Source organism: Miniopterus natalensis, chromosome 19 (assembly GCF_054644295.1).
Source record: "Miniopterus natalensis isolate mMinNat1 chromosome 19, mMinNat1.hap1, whole genome shotgun sequence".
Taxonomy (NCBI): domain Eukaryota; kingdom Metazoa; phylum Chordata; class Mammalia; order Chiroptera; family Miniopteridae; genus Miniopterus; species Miniopterus natalensis.
In genome coordinates this window covers 4,736,143-4,753,022 of record NC_142099.1, presented here as the reverse complement: position 1 = coordinate 4,753,022, position 16,880 = coordinate 4,736,143, and the positions used below count along the sequence as shown (strand labels likewise).

Below are 16,880 nucleotides of genomic sequence, written 5' to 3'. Positions count from 1 at the left end.
TTTGCTGAATCTGCTCCTTAGTTCTAACGTTTTTGTGTGTGTGTGAAATCTTTAGGATTTTCTACATAGAAGGGCCTGTCACTCTGAACAAAAGGTAATTTCCCTTTTCCTTTCCGGTCTGGCTGCTGCTTGTTTCTTTTTTTGCCCAGCTGCTCCGGGTAGAGCTTCCAGTCCTTTACCACTGATTGAGGAAAACTGTGGGTATTTCATAAATGACTTATGTTGTAGTAGCTTCTTGACATTCCTAGTTTGAGTGTTTTTAGTATATAAATGTGCTGAATTTTGTCAAATGTTTTTTATGCATCATTTGAGATGACTGTGTGGTACTTTCTTACACTCATTGATTTCCATATGTTGAATCTCACCTGGTCTTGGTATACAATCCTTTTACTATACTTCTGGGTTCTGTTTGCTGGTATTTTGTTGATTTCTGCCTCTGTATTCAAAAAGGATGTTGGTCCGTGGTTTTCGTATAGTGTCCTGTTGGTTTTGGTATTAGGGCAATATGTTGGCCTCACAGAATGACTCCTAAGTCACAGGAAGAGTCTGAGAAGCACTGACGTGAGCTCTTTAAATGTCTGGTCGGATGTGCCTGTGCAGGCATCAGGTCCAGGGCTTTCTGATTTCTGATAGAATCTCTTACAGGGTCTATTTCATGTTTCTTCATGATTTTCTTGGCTGGTTTTGTGTTGCTAGTTGTTTATCCAACTTACTGGCTTATATTCATGGTATTCTGTACGTTTTGTTTCTGTAGAATCAGGAGTAATGTCCCCACTTTTATTTCTAATTTTAGTAATTTAAGCCTTGTCTTTTTCTTAGTCTAGCTTAGGAGGTTTGTCAATCTTTTTGAAGAAACAGCATTTGGTTTTGTTGATTTTCTCTATATGTCTCTGGCCTCATCCTCTTTCCTTCCTTCTGCTGGATTTAGGTTTAGTGTGTTGCTTTTCTAGCTCCTAAAGTTGTAAGCACAGGTTACTGATTTAAGACTTCCCTTTTTAACATGAGCACAGCTTTACATTTCCCCGAGCCCCCCTCCTCTAAATTTCAGAACACTCCCCAGGTTTTCTGATTTCTCCAGCAATCCTGTAGTTTTTTTAAATTCTGCTGAGACTTCATTTGTGGCCTCACATACAGCCCACCCTGGAGCGATTCCCGTGTGCACTTGGGCGTTAGTGTTCTGATGTGTTAGATGCAGGGGTGCACTGCTTGTTCAAGGCCTCTGCTTGGTTGTCCTGCCCATTACTGACCGTGGGGTGGGTACTGAAGTCTCCAGCTATGCTGTGGAGATACCCACCCCTCTCTAATTCTTACGCATCTGCTTCACTGATGTTCAGTATTTCTGTATTGACTCAGGTCACGGCTACTTTTCACTTGTACACATTGCATTTCCTTCTCCTTAGATTCCAAACCACTACCTAGCATGTGCTTCTCTCCCCCACTCTCCTGCTCTCTGGGCAAAATACCAACCTTGTAAGCTCTCCTTAAGCATCTGGTTGTGACTGGAGGAAGATACACAGTTGTACTGACCGGACTGACTTCAGTGACCATGAACTTCGAGTGAGTGCTCAGCACAGGTCAGCATGCTTTCAGTGTCACAAAGTGTCAACTTTCTTTGAAAGAAAGTTGTTTTTCTTTTAAACAGTTTATGCCCCTACTCACTTTGCTGAGAAAATAGAAGGAAGCAGAGAATTCCTGCTTGCTCCCACCTCCATGTGCGCACCCTCCTCTGCTCCAGCTGCTCCGCATTCCTCTGCAGACGTGCCCTATTACCTCCCAGCGTAGGAAAAACTCACCTCCCTCCCCCTCCCCCTCCAACTGATGATATCCCCCCTTTCTCAACCCACTCCATCCTTTGTCCCTGTCATCTCACTAAAATAGTATCTTTCAAAATTACTAATCTCAGTGTTGCCAAATCTAATAGCTCAGCCATCATCTTACTCCCCTTCTTAGCAGCACTTGACACAGCTGGAGGTTCCTTAAAACACCTGCTGTGCTTAGCTTTACCCACACGCAGGTCTTCTTCCAGCTCTGGCTGATTGCGGGCTCATCTCCTCTAGCCAATTAGATTTGGGAGTTTCCATCCAGGGCTTTAACACCAGCTACCTGCTGACGACTCCCGAAGTTCCTTCTCTCGGGGTCACACCTTTATGTCCCATTGCCTTCTTAACGCGACTGTCTGATCAGGTACCTGACTTTACACTCTGAAGTAGAGTTCTTGCTTTCCTCCCCAAACCTGTTTCCCCTGTCTCCATTTCATTAAATAGTACCATTTGTTCCACTCACTCATTCGAGCCATAAGGCCAGGAGTCACCCTCGATTCTCTCTCATACCCACTACCCAGTTTATTAGCAGATCTCACCCATCGTCTGACTAGTCATCACTCCTGCCACTGTCTTTTGCCTGAATTACCACATTAGTTTCCTAGCTGGTTTTCCTACTAACAGCCAGGATGACCATGCAGAAGCCTCCAGTGTCTTCCCATTGCAGCCTAGGTGCCCTCGGCCCCAATTACCTCTCCATCCACCTTGATTCACTCCACACCCATCACCTTGCCGTTCCTTGAACCTGCTAAACTTTGGGGGATTTGCTGTCTCTTTGTGGAATGTTCTTTCACATGGCTGACTGCCTTGCCTCATTCAGGTTTCTGTTCAGATGTCAATCCAGACATGTCTTCCGTCCCCACCACACCTGAAACTCTCCCCACCAACCACCAGCCTTTTATCTTGCTTTAATGTTCTTTACAGCAAGTATCAGTACCTGACACATACTAACCTGTACACACACAGTTAATGCCTCTCCCACTACAAAGCAAGTGTATCTCCAATGTCTAGAGTAGTACCCAGAACATAAAAGGTGTTCAGTCATTTTCTGTTGAATGAATGTAGGCGGTACCTGTCATCATCATGAGCGAGGCACAGATAAGAGCTAGGGCCGGGCGGAGAAAATGTCTCTTCTGAGTGAAAATGCTTATTTTTCTCTGTCCTTAACCACACTGGTTAGTAATTATTAAAACAGCTAAAATATGAAAGCTTTTGTACTATGTACTTTTTTCCCAAATGGTAAACTGTTTAGACAGGTCCCTACATTAACTTAATCACTGGTTGCTCCTAATGCTGCCTCCTTAGAATTTAGGGAAGAGGGGCTCTTTTCTGGTTTTGTCCCATTTCTTTCAGTTTTCTCTCCACATCACCAGCCAAAAGGACTACAAAACAAGAAGCTATCACTAATGCAGTGAGCCCTTCCCAACTTGAGTTCTAATACTGCCAAAGCTCTCAACAGCATCCTTCTGTAAACGGGTGATAAAGATATTCACGTACTTGACATTTTACAAGGATGTCAAAGAAGTCTTCGTCAGGCTCCTTGTCGTTCGTCATCAGGTGGCCCAGGACTGACTGGTGGTGGTTTTGTGTCAGACGAAGCCCTGGCAAGTTACTGAAACTGGCCCTCTGGTCGTCCAGGCGGCGGCTCTGTGAGCTGGCAAGAAGGTCTAGAAACTCATCCGTGTTGGGGGACACCACGGAGACAGAGGATGCTATAAACCGGAAAAACGCAACATTAAGCACATCTGTCATACAGCTCCTCATGCTGTGTTCAGTGCCAGTACCGTCCCACCCTCCTATTAGCTCTGTCACTGAGAGTCAGAGATGGGTGGGACAGTGGATCGAGAGAACCTCTACCATCCATTTGGTGGTAGCTCAGGTTTGACTGCATTTACCTGGTGCCCACCCACATGTACCTTCACAAGATTCAGGACTAGATTTCGGAAGGTAAAGCAGCTGTTTTTCTTACATAATGCGTCCAGCCAAGACGAATGGGACTGTTGTTACTCCATGCCCCGGATAGGAACCTTTTAGCTAAGTAGAGTGCTGCAGGGAAGTCTCTCTCAAGGGGAAAGGAAGTCATCTTTCTAAGGCTCTGGCAGGCCTGAGCTTCAGCCATAGGCAGAAGTTTTCTTCAGTCTGTCTTGGCTTTTTTAATCCAGATGTGAAGCATTTGCATTGTACATATAACTCATTTTTTTCCCCAACCCCAGAGACACTAGAGAGGCAGTGTGATAGAAAGTGCCCTGGACTAGGAACATGGATGAACTCAGGGGCACTGACACAAAACCTTGTTTTGGGATGTTATTGTACCTCCTATGAGAACTGAATTCTCAGAAATAACTCAGGAATATCAAAGGAAACTATTAAAGTTGGGGAAGCACAGATAACGTACGTTTTAGCATCACTCTTGGGGGAGTGGACGGAGCTGCGCTGGAAGCCGTCCCGCAGGTCTTGTCTTGTAAGCAGCACCTCTGGTCATCCATCCGGTTGCTCTGAAATCGGCTTAATAGGTCAAAAAACCCTTCATCTCCAACAGTGTCTGCACTGAGTTTCTGAAATAGAAAATCTGAATACTCCAGCATATCCTCAGATCATCATTGGAACAATATCTTGATATACATTAAAAGCTAGCATTTTCTTTATAAAAATACAAGATGGCAAAATTATTATTAAAAGATTTCAACCCAACTAACAGAAAGCATTTGTAGTTATTTTAGTTTTTAATCCTTGTTTTCTAAGGCTAACAAAATGTACCTCAGACTGAGGGGCACTGCTTCAGATCCTGAAGAATGAATTATGCAAATATCAGTGATACAGGCAACACCCCAGGTTCAGTTTCCCTCTTCTCTTTGGCATCCTGATTGCCAGCATCACTGCTCTTACACTTGGGGCCGTTAAGTAAAATAGGGTTGAACACAAGCACTGCGATACCTCAACAGTTGATCTAATAACTGGCTACTGAGTGACTAACGTAACAGGCAGGGATCGTGGAGACACTGGACAAAGGTGATTCATGCCTGGGCCAGACAGAGCAGGACAGCATGAAAGTTCATCACTCTACTCAGAACAGAGTGCAATTTAAAATATGAGTTCATGGGATTTTCCACTTAATATTTTTGGACTGCATTTGACCACAGGTAAATGAAACCTTGGTGTGCAAAACGTGGATAAGGGGGACTACTGTAGTCACAGTACTCGAAAACTTATTTTACATGTACATACCCTCTGAGAATTCGGAATTCGGTGCTCAATGGAATTACTGGCATCTTGGAGAACTTTAGTGGAGGAATTAGTTTTGTATTTTTTCCCCTTCAATCTGTTGACAAAGAGCAGCTTTGTGGAAGGTTTGGCAATGAGAGGTTTTTGTTTAGCAAGAATTTCACTGTTCCAGTTCTGTACCTACAAAATTATATATGTAAGTGTAAAGCAGGACATGGAAAAAACACCAGAACTCTTTCTTAACCCCACACATCTCCGTTTACTGCATCTCCTGACTGTACCCTTTTCTCCTGCATTTAACTGAATCTCAGGCGGCTCTGTGCAGTCTCATGCTGTAGAGGCTCGCAGCCGAGGAGCAACAGCTGCGCTACCTCGGTGTGTGTGAGCGCCCTCGGTGATGGTCACTGCCTAACAGTGCGTTTCTGGAAGGCATCCCTGTCATTAAACAGCATGGACGGACCTTCAGGGCATATGCTAAGTGCAGTAATTCAGACAAAGACAAATACCATATGATCTCATTTATATGTGGAATGTAAAAAAACTGCAAAAAAACCTCAGGCACACAGATGCAGAGAATAGACTGGTGGTTGCCAGAGGTGGGGGTGCGGGGGGTGAATGAGACGGGTGAAGAGAGTCAAAAGGTACCAAAGTTGTAACACAAGTAAGTTACAAAGATGTGATGTAACATACAGCACAGCAACTACAGCCAATCTGGTCCTGCGCATTTGAAAGACGCTAAGAGTAAATCAGGTCTCATCACAAGAAAAAAATTCTATAGTTCTGTGAGGTGATGGATGCTAACGAGACTTAGTGATCAATATATTGTACACCTGAAACTAATATAAGAATTGAAAGCAAAATGAGACCTTACATGGGGGTCAAAAAAGCACTACAAATATTTTTTTTGAAGTTACAAATTTTAGTGAGTAGCCAACTCTGTAAATATGGAATCCATGAATAATGAGAACTGTACATTAAAAATAAAGTTACTTTGTAGTTTTATTTTTAAAAATAAACTATTTCATTTAAATTAAAAGTTACTAAAATATTATAACAGGTCAAGAAATTCAAAACATAAAAACTGCCCACCTTTTCCGGTGTTAACTTCATAAGTTCCATGTTTTCCATACTGTGTCGGCGTCCAGACTTGGGGCGTGCACCTTTGTAAAAAGAGTAAATAAACCAGGGAGACCTTCAGACTACAAATTCAGCATCACTAGGCTATTTGTTATTGAATTTTAAAGTCTGGTACACAAACCCATATGGAAGTAGGAAATACGTACAAACATGCTCTTTTTAGAAGAATACTTTTCCATATCAACTACATAAAAATAGGATATGCACTCCCTCCTCCAAGGCTTTGGTGTAAGGAAGTTACATTTTGCTGGGAAACTAACTTTGGTTACTAACATTACCTCTTAATTTAGAAACGGCTTTTTATAATAATTGGTTTTATACTATCTAGCTCCTTAAGACCAGAGTGGTTTAAATAAGAAAAAACATAAGGAAAAGGCTTTACATCCTCAATTTTGGGGTACGAATAAAAATAACATTCCCAGTATATTATTTCAGAGATGCCCATTTCCATTTTAAGGTCTCATTAGATGACAGATTTACTGCCAGTCAAGAAATGTTAAGAAGTTCCTCAAAATTCTTTTTCAATAAAATTATCATGAAATATAAAAACTTTCATATCCCCTCCAGCTCTTAAAGAGAGGCAATATTTTAAAAGGCATAATATAAGGAATACATGATACCTACCCAGCTTAAAAAATAAACCATGTTAACTCCCCCCAACGACCTTCTTCCTTCCTCTAATTTTTCATATTTTCATTACGTATAAGCAATAAAACATATATTATATAAATGGTCTCATACTGTACATGTCCTCTAACTTGTTTCCTTGGAGCAGTTGTGAGACTCATCCAAGTTGATGTATGTAGTTTAATTTTCATTGTCTTTTTAGGACTAGGAAATCAGTTACTTATCCATTCTACTGGGACAGGTATTTAGGTTGCTTCCAGGTAGTATTTTTTGTTACAAGTACTACTACTCCAGATTCCTGGACATCTCTTAGTGTGCACGAGTAAGTGTTTCTCCCAGGTGGATGTCAGGGTATGTAACTGGAGCAGAATTGCTGGGTCATAAGGTTGGTACATCTTCAACTTTACCAGAGTGTTGCCAAGTTGCTCTTTAAAATATACCAATTTCTATTCCAGTAAGTACTGCATAAGACTTTCCATTACCCACATCGTTTCAGTACTAGTATTACCAGACCTTTTTTTTCTACCACATAGGTTTGCAATATTATTTCACTGTAGTTTTCCCTGATTCAGTGAAGTTAAATATCTTTCAGTACTTATGGGCTGTTAGTGTATCTTCTGTTCATCGCTTTTGCCCATTTTTTAGTTGGGTTATTTGTCTTGGTTCTAATTCATAGGAGTTTTTACACATTGAGTACAAACCCCTTTTGAATCACGTGTGGGGCAAATGTCCTTTCAGTTTTCCTAGAAATTGTCCACATCTCCTATGTTTTCAAGTATGTTTTTTACAAAATTATTCAGGGTCATTTCATCTTTTTAATTTCTGGCTGCATCTATCTTATGTCCACTTCTCTTTTTCTCACTTTTTTCCTGGGATAATCTTGCTGTAGATCGGTTAGTCTTTAAAGAACCAGATTTGGGTTTTTAAAATTCTCCCGAATCTCTCTCTTAATTTCATTAAAGTGTGTTAATAAAATGTTGAACTTCCTGTGTTACATATTCTCTCTGGATATGGTACACATGTAGTGACTAATTTAAAGGTAAACCTTAAGGATCAAGTTGGGTTTTGAAGACCTGTTACTTACCGTGCAAGCTGTTATCAATTTCAGTATTTTCAGACATTACTGAGTTATTTGTGCTGTAGCTCAGACCAAGAACCATCTGAAGATCTGAGAGATTCAGCCGTGCTGTCAGCTCACCGCTTCTGTCCCCAACCTACAGCCACAAACATATTTTAGAGTAAAGACAAAGAATGGTGAAGATTAGCTGAAAATGTTGTGACCTAAAACTGAATGAAAATAGTTATGTTGGAACTATGAGACTAGAATGAAATGTTTTTAAATAAGAAAGAAAAGGAAAGTTTCTAAAACATGACAATAGGACAGTTAGTTAAATTTTATCAATCCTTTAGTTCTTTAAATATTAGATTGCTCTTAATCTCCGTGATCATATTAAATAAGACTGTGGTTCTGTGACACATTAACTTAGCATCATATGAATTAAATTTCCTTAGAATATTTTATTTCCACACTATAGTAACAGTTAACATTTATTAAGCCAGCACTAGACATTATCGTAGACACTTATATATTATCTCTAAACCTTAAAATGACTTGCAACATATTCCTGTTTTACAGATAGAAATGAGGCTCAGAAAGGTTTCCAAGCTCAAATGGCCAGCAGGTGGCAGCACTGTAACAGCCAGTCCTTGACTCTAAAAGCCATGTTTTTCTTCCCACACATGCTACTTGTCCATGCAGAAATGGGGTACAGTGAGGGCCATATTCCAGTAATCTTCACTCCCTGGTGCCCGGCCTTACCTTCCTACATCAAGGCCAATGCAAACACACCTCTGATCAGTATTTCAAAGTGCTTTCTGCAGTTCTGATGCCACAAGAACAATACATAGTTAAACTTATCACTCAGCCGTAGAGGAGCAGTCTAGAGCAGTGCCAGGACTGTCCCCTGTGATGTGAACCACAGCAGTGCAAACAGCAGTCTTTCAGCTTTGTACCTCTCTTGAAATTTCCAAGTGCTTTTCAGCGAAATGCATGGCTTGCTCGTGATTTCCTAGGGCTGTGTATGCGTTTCCTAAGCTCCAACACGCTCTTCCTTCGCCAATTCTATGAAACAATCAAGGCAAACTTGCTGTTATCTGAAAGGAAGTCTGCGTGGGAATCAGGGCTGCCAGCAGTAATTAAAGGTACACATAGTGCTCTGCATTTACTTGGTATTTGATATAAAAAACATACTATCACAATACTAGAGACATACTACAATACCCAGGTAATGCTGAGAACTCAGAGTCAAGTATTCAAACACCTTTTTAAACATGCACCGTATTATAAACAAATGTCAGGGACAGGTCCAGCTCCCCCACCCCATTTTCTACGCAGCACCAGGGTAATCGTGCAGCCTGTGTTTAAGCCCAACTGGGGAGAACCCACCACCTCTGAGATAGTGGAGAGAGAAGTTCCCCTTCATACTGAGGTAAAGTCCAGTTTCCTAAAGTAAACAACATGGACTAAAGGCCTGTACATATATGCTGTTTTTTCATTCAATGAAAAAAAGGAATTAGCCACCAGCATTCAAAATCAGTAGACTTCATATGAAACTCAGGACTTCTAGCTTCTCTTTAAAAAAGGCGAGGAACTTGACATAATGGGCCCTCATGCCTGCTGGCAGCAATGAGCTGGGGCTGCCACACGGGGTTGTGGGTCTAAGTTCACCCCAATCCACTCTGGTCTTGTCAGAAGGACCACTGTGGGCAGTGGGGTTTGTAACCTAGTCACTGATCTGGGTCCAAGGCTTCATGGAACTAGGCTAATCCCCTAACACATGCTAGCTCTTCAAACAATACAGAGGATGGTACTGAAACAGGAAATTCCTTAAAAAGAGAACAAAGGAAACACAGAAAACACTTTATTAAAAACGGGAAAAATTCTAGGAATTGAACAGTGCATCTATATTGTACCATAACTATAGTAACAAGGTGTATAACTCACCTGTCCTTCAGCTCTTGAGCGATTGCTAAGTGCTTCAGGTGGTAGTCGATGGCTTTGTCATAGTCCTGGAGTAACGTGTAGGTGTTTCCGAGACTGTAGCAGGACTGTGCCTCCACGGCCCTGTCTTTAAGCTGCCGAGCCAGCAGGAGTGTCTTTCTAAAAGAAGAAATTAATTCTTACATAAACCCATCATTTTATTTTTGGTGATAATCACAAAATAACACTCTCACTTTCCACCTGCCTTTAAAGTGAATCTGTTTTAGAGCCTAAGATCCTGCATTTTCTCCGCTACTTCCAGACAGAATGAAAAGATGCCTTTGAAACACGAAAGGCAAATCCAGACTTTATAATAAATTTGAGGGTCCTTTAATTTCCCAGAGAAAAGGAGTGACACATAAGATCAAGTGCTTCTAAGATTAGCACAGCGCTTTTAACATTTAAGAAAACCTTCCCTGTGGCAGTGGCAGTGGCTCTGCTCACGTGATCTTTCAATCACACCATTGCCTTTACATTCTGTCAAAATTTAAAATACTGAGTTAGGCCATAAGTCACTGAGTCATGAAAAATATTAAGTACATTTAAACATTAACCACATTCTGTCTAATGCCTATGGAATCGTCACTGAGAAGCTAGTGTAGCAGTTAAGAGCATGGGCCGTAAAACTAGTGTTTCTGGGTTCAAACCCCAGCTTAGCTCTGAGATTGGGGCAACTCATCAGCTTCTCTGTGCCAAATTTCCTCACGTGTAAAATGGGGAAGACAGCTCACAGGGTTTTGTGAGGATTAAATAAGTTAGTAGTTACAAAATGCTAAGAATAGCATCTATGTTTTTTAACTTTAAAATATAAGAAACGTGTATTTAAAGTCAAAATATATACTCCCTATATAGTGATATTTGGGAGGATATTTCATATCTAATCAACAAATACTAACCATTTGGTTAATGTTTAAAGGAAGGTGGGATGACATTTTAGTTTTTAGATGGACCTAAAGAATTTTACCGTTTTTTAAGATGACAAAATATTTGGTGCTCTCTCACATTGGATTCTCTAACAATAAAATACAAATCAGTCACTGTATCTTTGGTTCATTCAAACTGGGCTCCTGCCAAAAGTCTGTATGGGCCTTCGATCCCCACTAATTAGGGAAAACTCCAAACAACCTAGAAAGCACAGACCAGGCCATCTCAGGCAGCCTAACATCTGCTGTCATCTACAGTCAAGTCTGTGGACGGGTTAGAAAGACCTGCCACAGAAGGAGCTGGGCTTGCCAGTCAGGTGAGCGAGGATTGAAGATGGGCAGAGAGGTGAAAGGGTGGAAAAACCCAGTGACCACTGGGGAAAAGCAAGCCATACTTTTGTTACTAGGCTTTCTTTTGGCCTCTCTACAAACTGGGTGAAAAAAGCATATAAATATACATACTACACATGCTAAACAAGTTAAGAATTTCATTTAAAAACAGTTCTAAAGGTAAAAAGTAATAGTATAAAGGGGTCATACTGCTGGTATTAAATCTTAGGGACAATAATATTTACTGAGCACTGTGCAGGTACCATGCTAAGTAAGTGCTTAATATAGTTTTTCCTTCAATCCTCACACAACTCCAAAAGCAAGGTACTGGTATCTTCCATTACAGATGAGGAAACCGAGTCTTAGAAGCCCAACATCCTACTGCTAATGTGCAGCAAAGAGCAGGTTTTAAACCTGCCTGTGCTTTAACAGGACTGCATACTACTCATTTTACATTTATCTACAGAAATATCAGACTAACTTGTAGTATTCAGAGGCCATTTCAAATTCGCCAAGGAATATATATGCATTTCCAAGATTGCTGTATGCTCTTCTTTCAGCTGCTTTATCCCCAAATTCTTTTGCTATAAGGAGACGCTGTAAGAGAAAACTCTGATTAGATAGATAGAGTGATAATAAAGAATAATCTCATCACTGTGCAGATGGAGAAGGTGACTGGTTCCACAGCCTGCACCGTACCTGCTCATGAGCTATAACTGCATCCCTGAAGTTTCCCAGGAGGTAATGCGTGTTTCCAAGGTTTCCAAAGGCACGTCCTTGGGCAGCTCGGTCGCCCAAAGCAGTCACTAGTGATAGGTTTTCCCTAAGTGATAACAAAAAGTTGTGAAAAAATAAGGAGGGTGTATTAATTAGATTTACAAATCTAAGTCATTTTGTTAGGGAAAAAAATTAAACTTACAGCCACAATGTGCCACATTTTAAAGATGTGTCTATGATGGAGGGTGGCTATATGAACTGGCTGGGGACACTTTACTAAACCATCTAGGGGGTTTCTGCCCAGAGTCAAGGATGTAGTTAACCTTGAAACCCCTAAGCTAAGAAGTTCTATGAAATTCTATTGATAGAGACTAAACTTACCCCAAAGAACTTAGACTAACCAATGACACTTCTTGTTTCTGCCACTAAGTGGCGCTAGCCTGCAGTTTAAATGGAAGTTTTCCTGGGGAGGGGATTACTACTAATCCAACCGTAACCTTTTAGCAAAATTGGATGGTTTATTTTCCCTTGCTGGTCCCTAATTTTAAAGTCTTTGCTAAACATCAAAGCTTCCTCCTGCATTAAAGTATACAGTGGATCCACGCTTCCTATGGGATAAAGAATGTACAGGAGCTTCACAGCTTAGCAGCCCACACGCCGACAGCACTACTCACTCATAAAAGTCCACGGCTGCCTGCAGAGCGCTTCTCACTTCTTCGGGAAAGTCACTTGTGTCCTGAGGACCAGGGCAGCCAAAGCTCTTCCCTTTGGCGTGATACACATTTCCAAGGTTGTAAAGTGCTCTTGCTTCTCCCACCTGGATGAAGATGGCGCAGAGATTTCATTTTTATACTTAGAACTCATAGGTCAGGTATCAGTGCCCACCACACACATTCATTTGTAATACCCTTGATATTGCAGCCAGGAGAAAGAACGGTTTACACTCTGTCCACCCAGAACCAAACAACGCTCATGTATGAAGAAGGACCTCTCATTTACTTTTTTCCTCTAACAATTTGTATGTTTCTTTTCTTCTATTTTCTATGAATATTTTCTTTTCTGGTATTAACTTTTAGATGAACTACAGAATGATTAAACAATTAAAACACAAAGCAATTTCAATGAAAAATGTTTCCTTATTACCTTGTCATTAAGTTCTCTGGAAATATCTAGGTGTCGCTGACAACAAACTACAGCTTCATCAAAATTTCCAAGAACTTTTAAGGTGTTGCCCAGATTACCACTAGCTTTGGCTTCCCCTAATTGGTCTCCAATAGTCCTGGAAAAAAATTAAAAAAAAAAAAAAGCAAATTGTATTAAAATATAAAGTGGCCAGAGTACAGTTTTCTCTAGAGGACAATTAATATGCTTAAGGTAAGAAAGACCCATTAGTCTTGAAACCTACTTTGAATAAAATGTAAAACTTACATTTCTGTATTTAAATTAATTAATTCATTCATTTAATTAAACTCTAGGGTCATTTCACTAATTCATTAATTTAATTAAACTCAGCCTAAAGATTAGTTTTTAAATGCAATGCTATTTAGTTAGAATTCACTAAATGTATTGTTAGTTTTTTAAATTAAACACAAATATTTTGAAAGTGACTATTTAGGGAGAAAGGACATTAAAAAGCTTAAATTAATTACCTTGCAAGAGTTAGATCGTGATGGTGGTACTCTAATGCTTTGGCGTAATCATGCAGATAGAAATAAGCATTGCCCAGCTGGCTGTAAATAGCACTGAGTGTTTTCAGGTCCTCAGTCCCAACCTGAACTGCAGCCTCGAAGAAGGACACCCCCGCACGGCAGTCTCCAGATTTACACAGACGCTCCCCTTCTAAGGCCAGTTCCAGGCAAGAAGCTTCCATTCTACAAAATTACACAGGATACAGTTACGAGATCACATTATAACTTCCAGTAGCACAGTTTCAATGTGAGTCGTGGCTGCCCTTGCTCAGAGCAGCTGACATGACTGACAAAACAGTAAGCCATTATTTATAGCAAAAAGGTCATTCATTTGCCTATTCAAATGTACCTGAGTCTCAGGTATTTTATATAGAATATCTCTATATGGAGCCCATTTTAATTGCCCACCCTACCCCCAGCAACCCACTCCTAAAATAATGTTCTTAAACTGTTCTAAGTTGTGCTTTAACAGGAAATATGAATTAAATTCATTCAGATATGATTATATGTTTGTATTTCTAGTATCAGGTCAATTAAACATTTCCTAGGTGCTGTCCTTCAGGCTCCTTAGAGCCATGATTGAAATGGAGTCATAAAAGTGGACAATAAACCTGATGAGGCCAAAAGAAAATCTGGACCGAGAGTAACAGCCAGTTACAAGGTTCAGAGCTGACTGCTTCAGAAGCTCAGACTTACGTCGTCACCTCTGACAGGTCGTTTCCAAGCTTTACATCCAGGAATATATATTTTTTATGATTCAAGAGATTTAGCCAAAGGCTACTGTTTGTTCATAGTTAGACTAGTGACTTCACCCTCATTCATGGATCTATAAAAAATAATGCAAGTAAACCTCTATTAACTCTGCTTCGATCTCACACCAAGTGGATTAGACACAGGAGGGACACTAAGCACATGGAGAAATTAGTTAAATCAGAAACCTACATTGTTATATTCATGTCATTTCAAATAAGTCTTTCATCTTTCATAAGTGAAAACTGTCCTTTAGAACTGTATTTTAGAAAATGAAAGTTCATAAAAGAAAAAGATTATTTTTAAGGTTTTATGAAGTTACTGGTATTCTGTGTGAAGAGAAGTGAGTCAGCAAAACAGTAATGTGTAAAAATGTGATTTTATCAAAGGTTCTTTTGCTAGATGAGGTACCTTAATTAGGTGTCTTTATTTGTCTAAATACTGAAACCACTGAACTTCTAAGAATTATAGGGAAAGAACTGGAAAATATATTTTTTACATATAAAATACATTACTTTTTCTCTTAAAATTTTTAAATTTAAGCATGATTCCAATTATTAGAGAGAGAGCGAGCAATTTCACTGCTAGTAAATTGTACATAATAGCTACATGTATACAAATAAAAAAGATACATGTAAAAAGATGTTCTCAGTAGCAAAAAAAACACAGACAACTTAAAGGTCCACCAAAAGAGCACTGGTTAGTAAAATTTCCTCCCATCAATCAATGGAAGACTAATGAAGCCCATGATTTCACACTGCAGGGGCGGCAGACAGGCCCACACAGCAGCACCATCAGTTCGGGGTGACGAGCTTGCTAACCAGGAAATCAGAGCAAAGGCAGAACAGAACCAGCTCTGCATACGTAAGACATGGAAAAATTAGAAGTTCACAACAGTGCTGGCCTATGTCCACATAAAACAGAGAATTGTCTTCCTCAAACCAATATCCTCACCACAAATATCTGACCGTCTGGATTTAAACTTATACAACATGATACTGGAACCGTTAATCCAAATGACGGTGCAATTAACAAAATTTTAAAAAAGGTATTTTACATGATTCCCATTAGAAACAGTGATAGCAGACTGGCTGTAAAGGTGTCTTTGAAATCCATGGAGTGGGGCTGCCCTACAGAATAAACCTTAGAAAGTTATTTCAGTCACGAACACCTGAAATCCAGTCTCAGACTCTAGTTCATGATTAATTCTGAGATATGTTATGACTCTGGTACATTTTATTAGAAGTCAATGTTCTGGCAAAATCTCCAACACCTCAATGAAATGTATCTAATTGCAAAATAGTTGGGGCAGGTTAGTCTATAAATATTTTAGAAGATCATTAAATAGTAACAGAGAAAGTAATTTCATATCCTCTCTGTCTCTGAGAGAATAGAATTACTTCATTTGTTTACCAGTTGGGTTGAAAACAGAACACACCCAGAGTAGAAGGCAAACCAGGAACACAGCTCTCCATTAAAACGCATCCCACACACAAGGTTCCTTTATTCTCGAGACCCAATGACCTGTCCAGTTGTATAATCAAAGAAAGTGCACTTCTAATAACCATAGATAATCACAGAGGGAAAGTTTTCACTTTTGCTGACTGCACATTATAGCTGTATTTCCTCATTTTCTGCACAAGCTCATGTCATTTTCATTTCGTTCCATTTTTATATTTTCATATTATTTTTAATGTTTCTTCCATACTAGATTTTTTTTCTCTTTACCTCCTTAATTTTGGTTTCCTGCATTCATAGTATATCAATGAAAGCAGAAGAAGTTTAGAACACTGATGCTACATCACTTAAAAGATTTAATACCAATTATGTCTAAATCTGACCCTCCCCTCAAAGGGCTCACACACTACTTAATAAATGACGGATTCAGGACTTGAGATTGAAAAATGAACCTGTGCCGCACCTTCTCCTTCCTGCTCTGTCCTCTAGCTGTCAAATCTACAGACCTCAGCTCCACCTTCTGTGTGTTCTAACTGGGCACTGACCTTTTCCACGACCAGTCCTGGTCCTGCAGTTTTCATCCATTCAATTTCCCACATATATCTAGTTATTCTAGTTTATTTTGTAGAAAGGAGAGTAGTACAAAATTATCTTGATTTAAATTCTGATTGGTAACTTAGTTTTAAAAGTGATTTTACTATACTACTATATCAAATTCAGTTCTCAAAATAACCCTCTGAGATAGGCATTACTACAGAAGGGGAAACTGACGCTCAGACAGGTTAAGTGACCTGCCTAGGGTCATACAGAGGCAGAGCTGAGAAATGAAATCCCATCTGTCTCCAAATCTTCTCTTTACACCACTCCCCGCTACCTCAAACTAGTTTTGGGAAAGAATATTATTTCTTTTTAAAAAATATTTTTATTGATTTTTTTTTTTTCTTTTAGAGAAGGAGGGAGAGAGAAATACTAATATGAGAGCAAAACTTCGATGAGCTCCCTCCTGCACACCCGCTGCTGGGATCAAGCCCGAAATGTGCCCTGATGGGAAATTGAACAGGAAACCTTTCAATGCATGGCCCCAACCGAGCCACACTAGCCAGGGCAGGAAGGAATATTATTAACTACATTCACATAGCAAAATTGAATTCAACACCAAAACTGTATT

General features: G+C 39.9%; 1 protein-coding gene across 1 annotated transcript in view; it reads right to left on the bottom strand.

The window, feature by feature from the left end:
* The window catches only part of GPSM2 (G protein signaling modulator 2), a 28,679-nt gene that overhangs the window by 1,032 nt on the left and 10,767 nt on the right, over nt 1-16,880 (bottom strand). Inside the window, exons 3-14 of the mRNA XM_087827904.1 lie at nt 13,466-13,687; nt 12,960-13,095; nt 12,491-12,633; nt 11,799-11,922; nt 11,581-11,696; nt 9,811-9,966; nt 8,820-8,928; nt 7,891-8,020; nt 6,132-6,202; nt 5,046-5,222; nt 4,216-4,375; nt 3,318-3,532 (exon numbers count right to left, since the gene is read on the bottom strand). Coding sequence (XP_087684030.1) covers nt 3,318-3,532; nt 4,216-4,375; nt 5,046-5,222; nt 6,132-6,202; nt 7,891-8,020; nt 8,820-8,928; nt 9,811-9,966; nt 11,581-11,696; nt 11,799-11,922; nt 12,491-12,633; nt 12,960-13,095; nt 13,466-13,687 — 1,759 coding nt within the window. The remainder of the gene's footprint in view (nt 1-3,317; nt 3,533-4,215; nt 4,376-5,045; nt 5,223-6,131; nt 6,203-7,890; nt 8,021-8,819; nt 8,929-9,810; nt 9,967-11,580; nt 11,697-11,798; nt 11,923-12,490; nt 12,634-12,959; nt 13,096-13,465; nt 13,688-16,880) is intronic.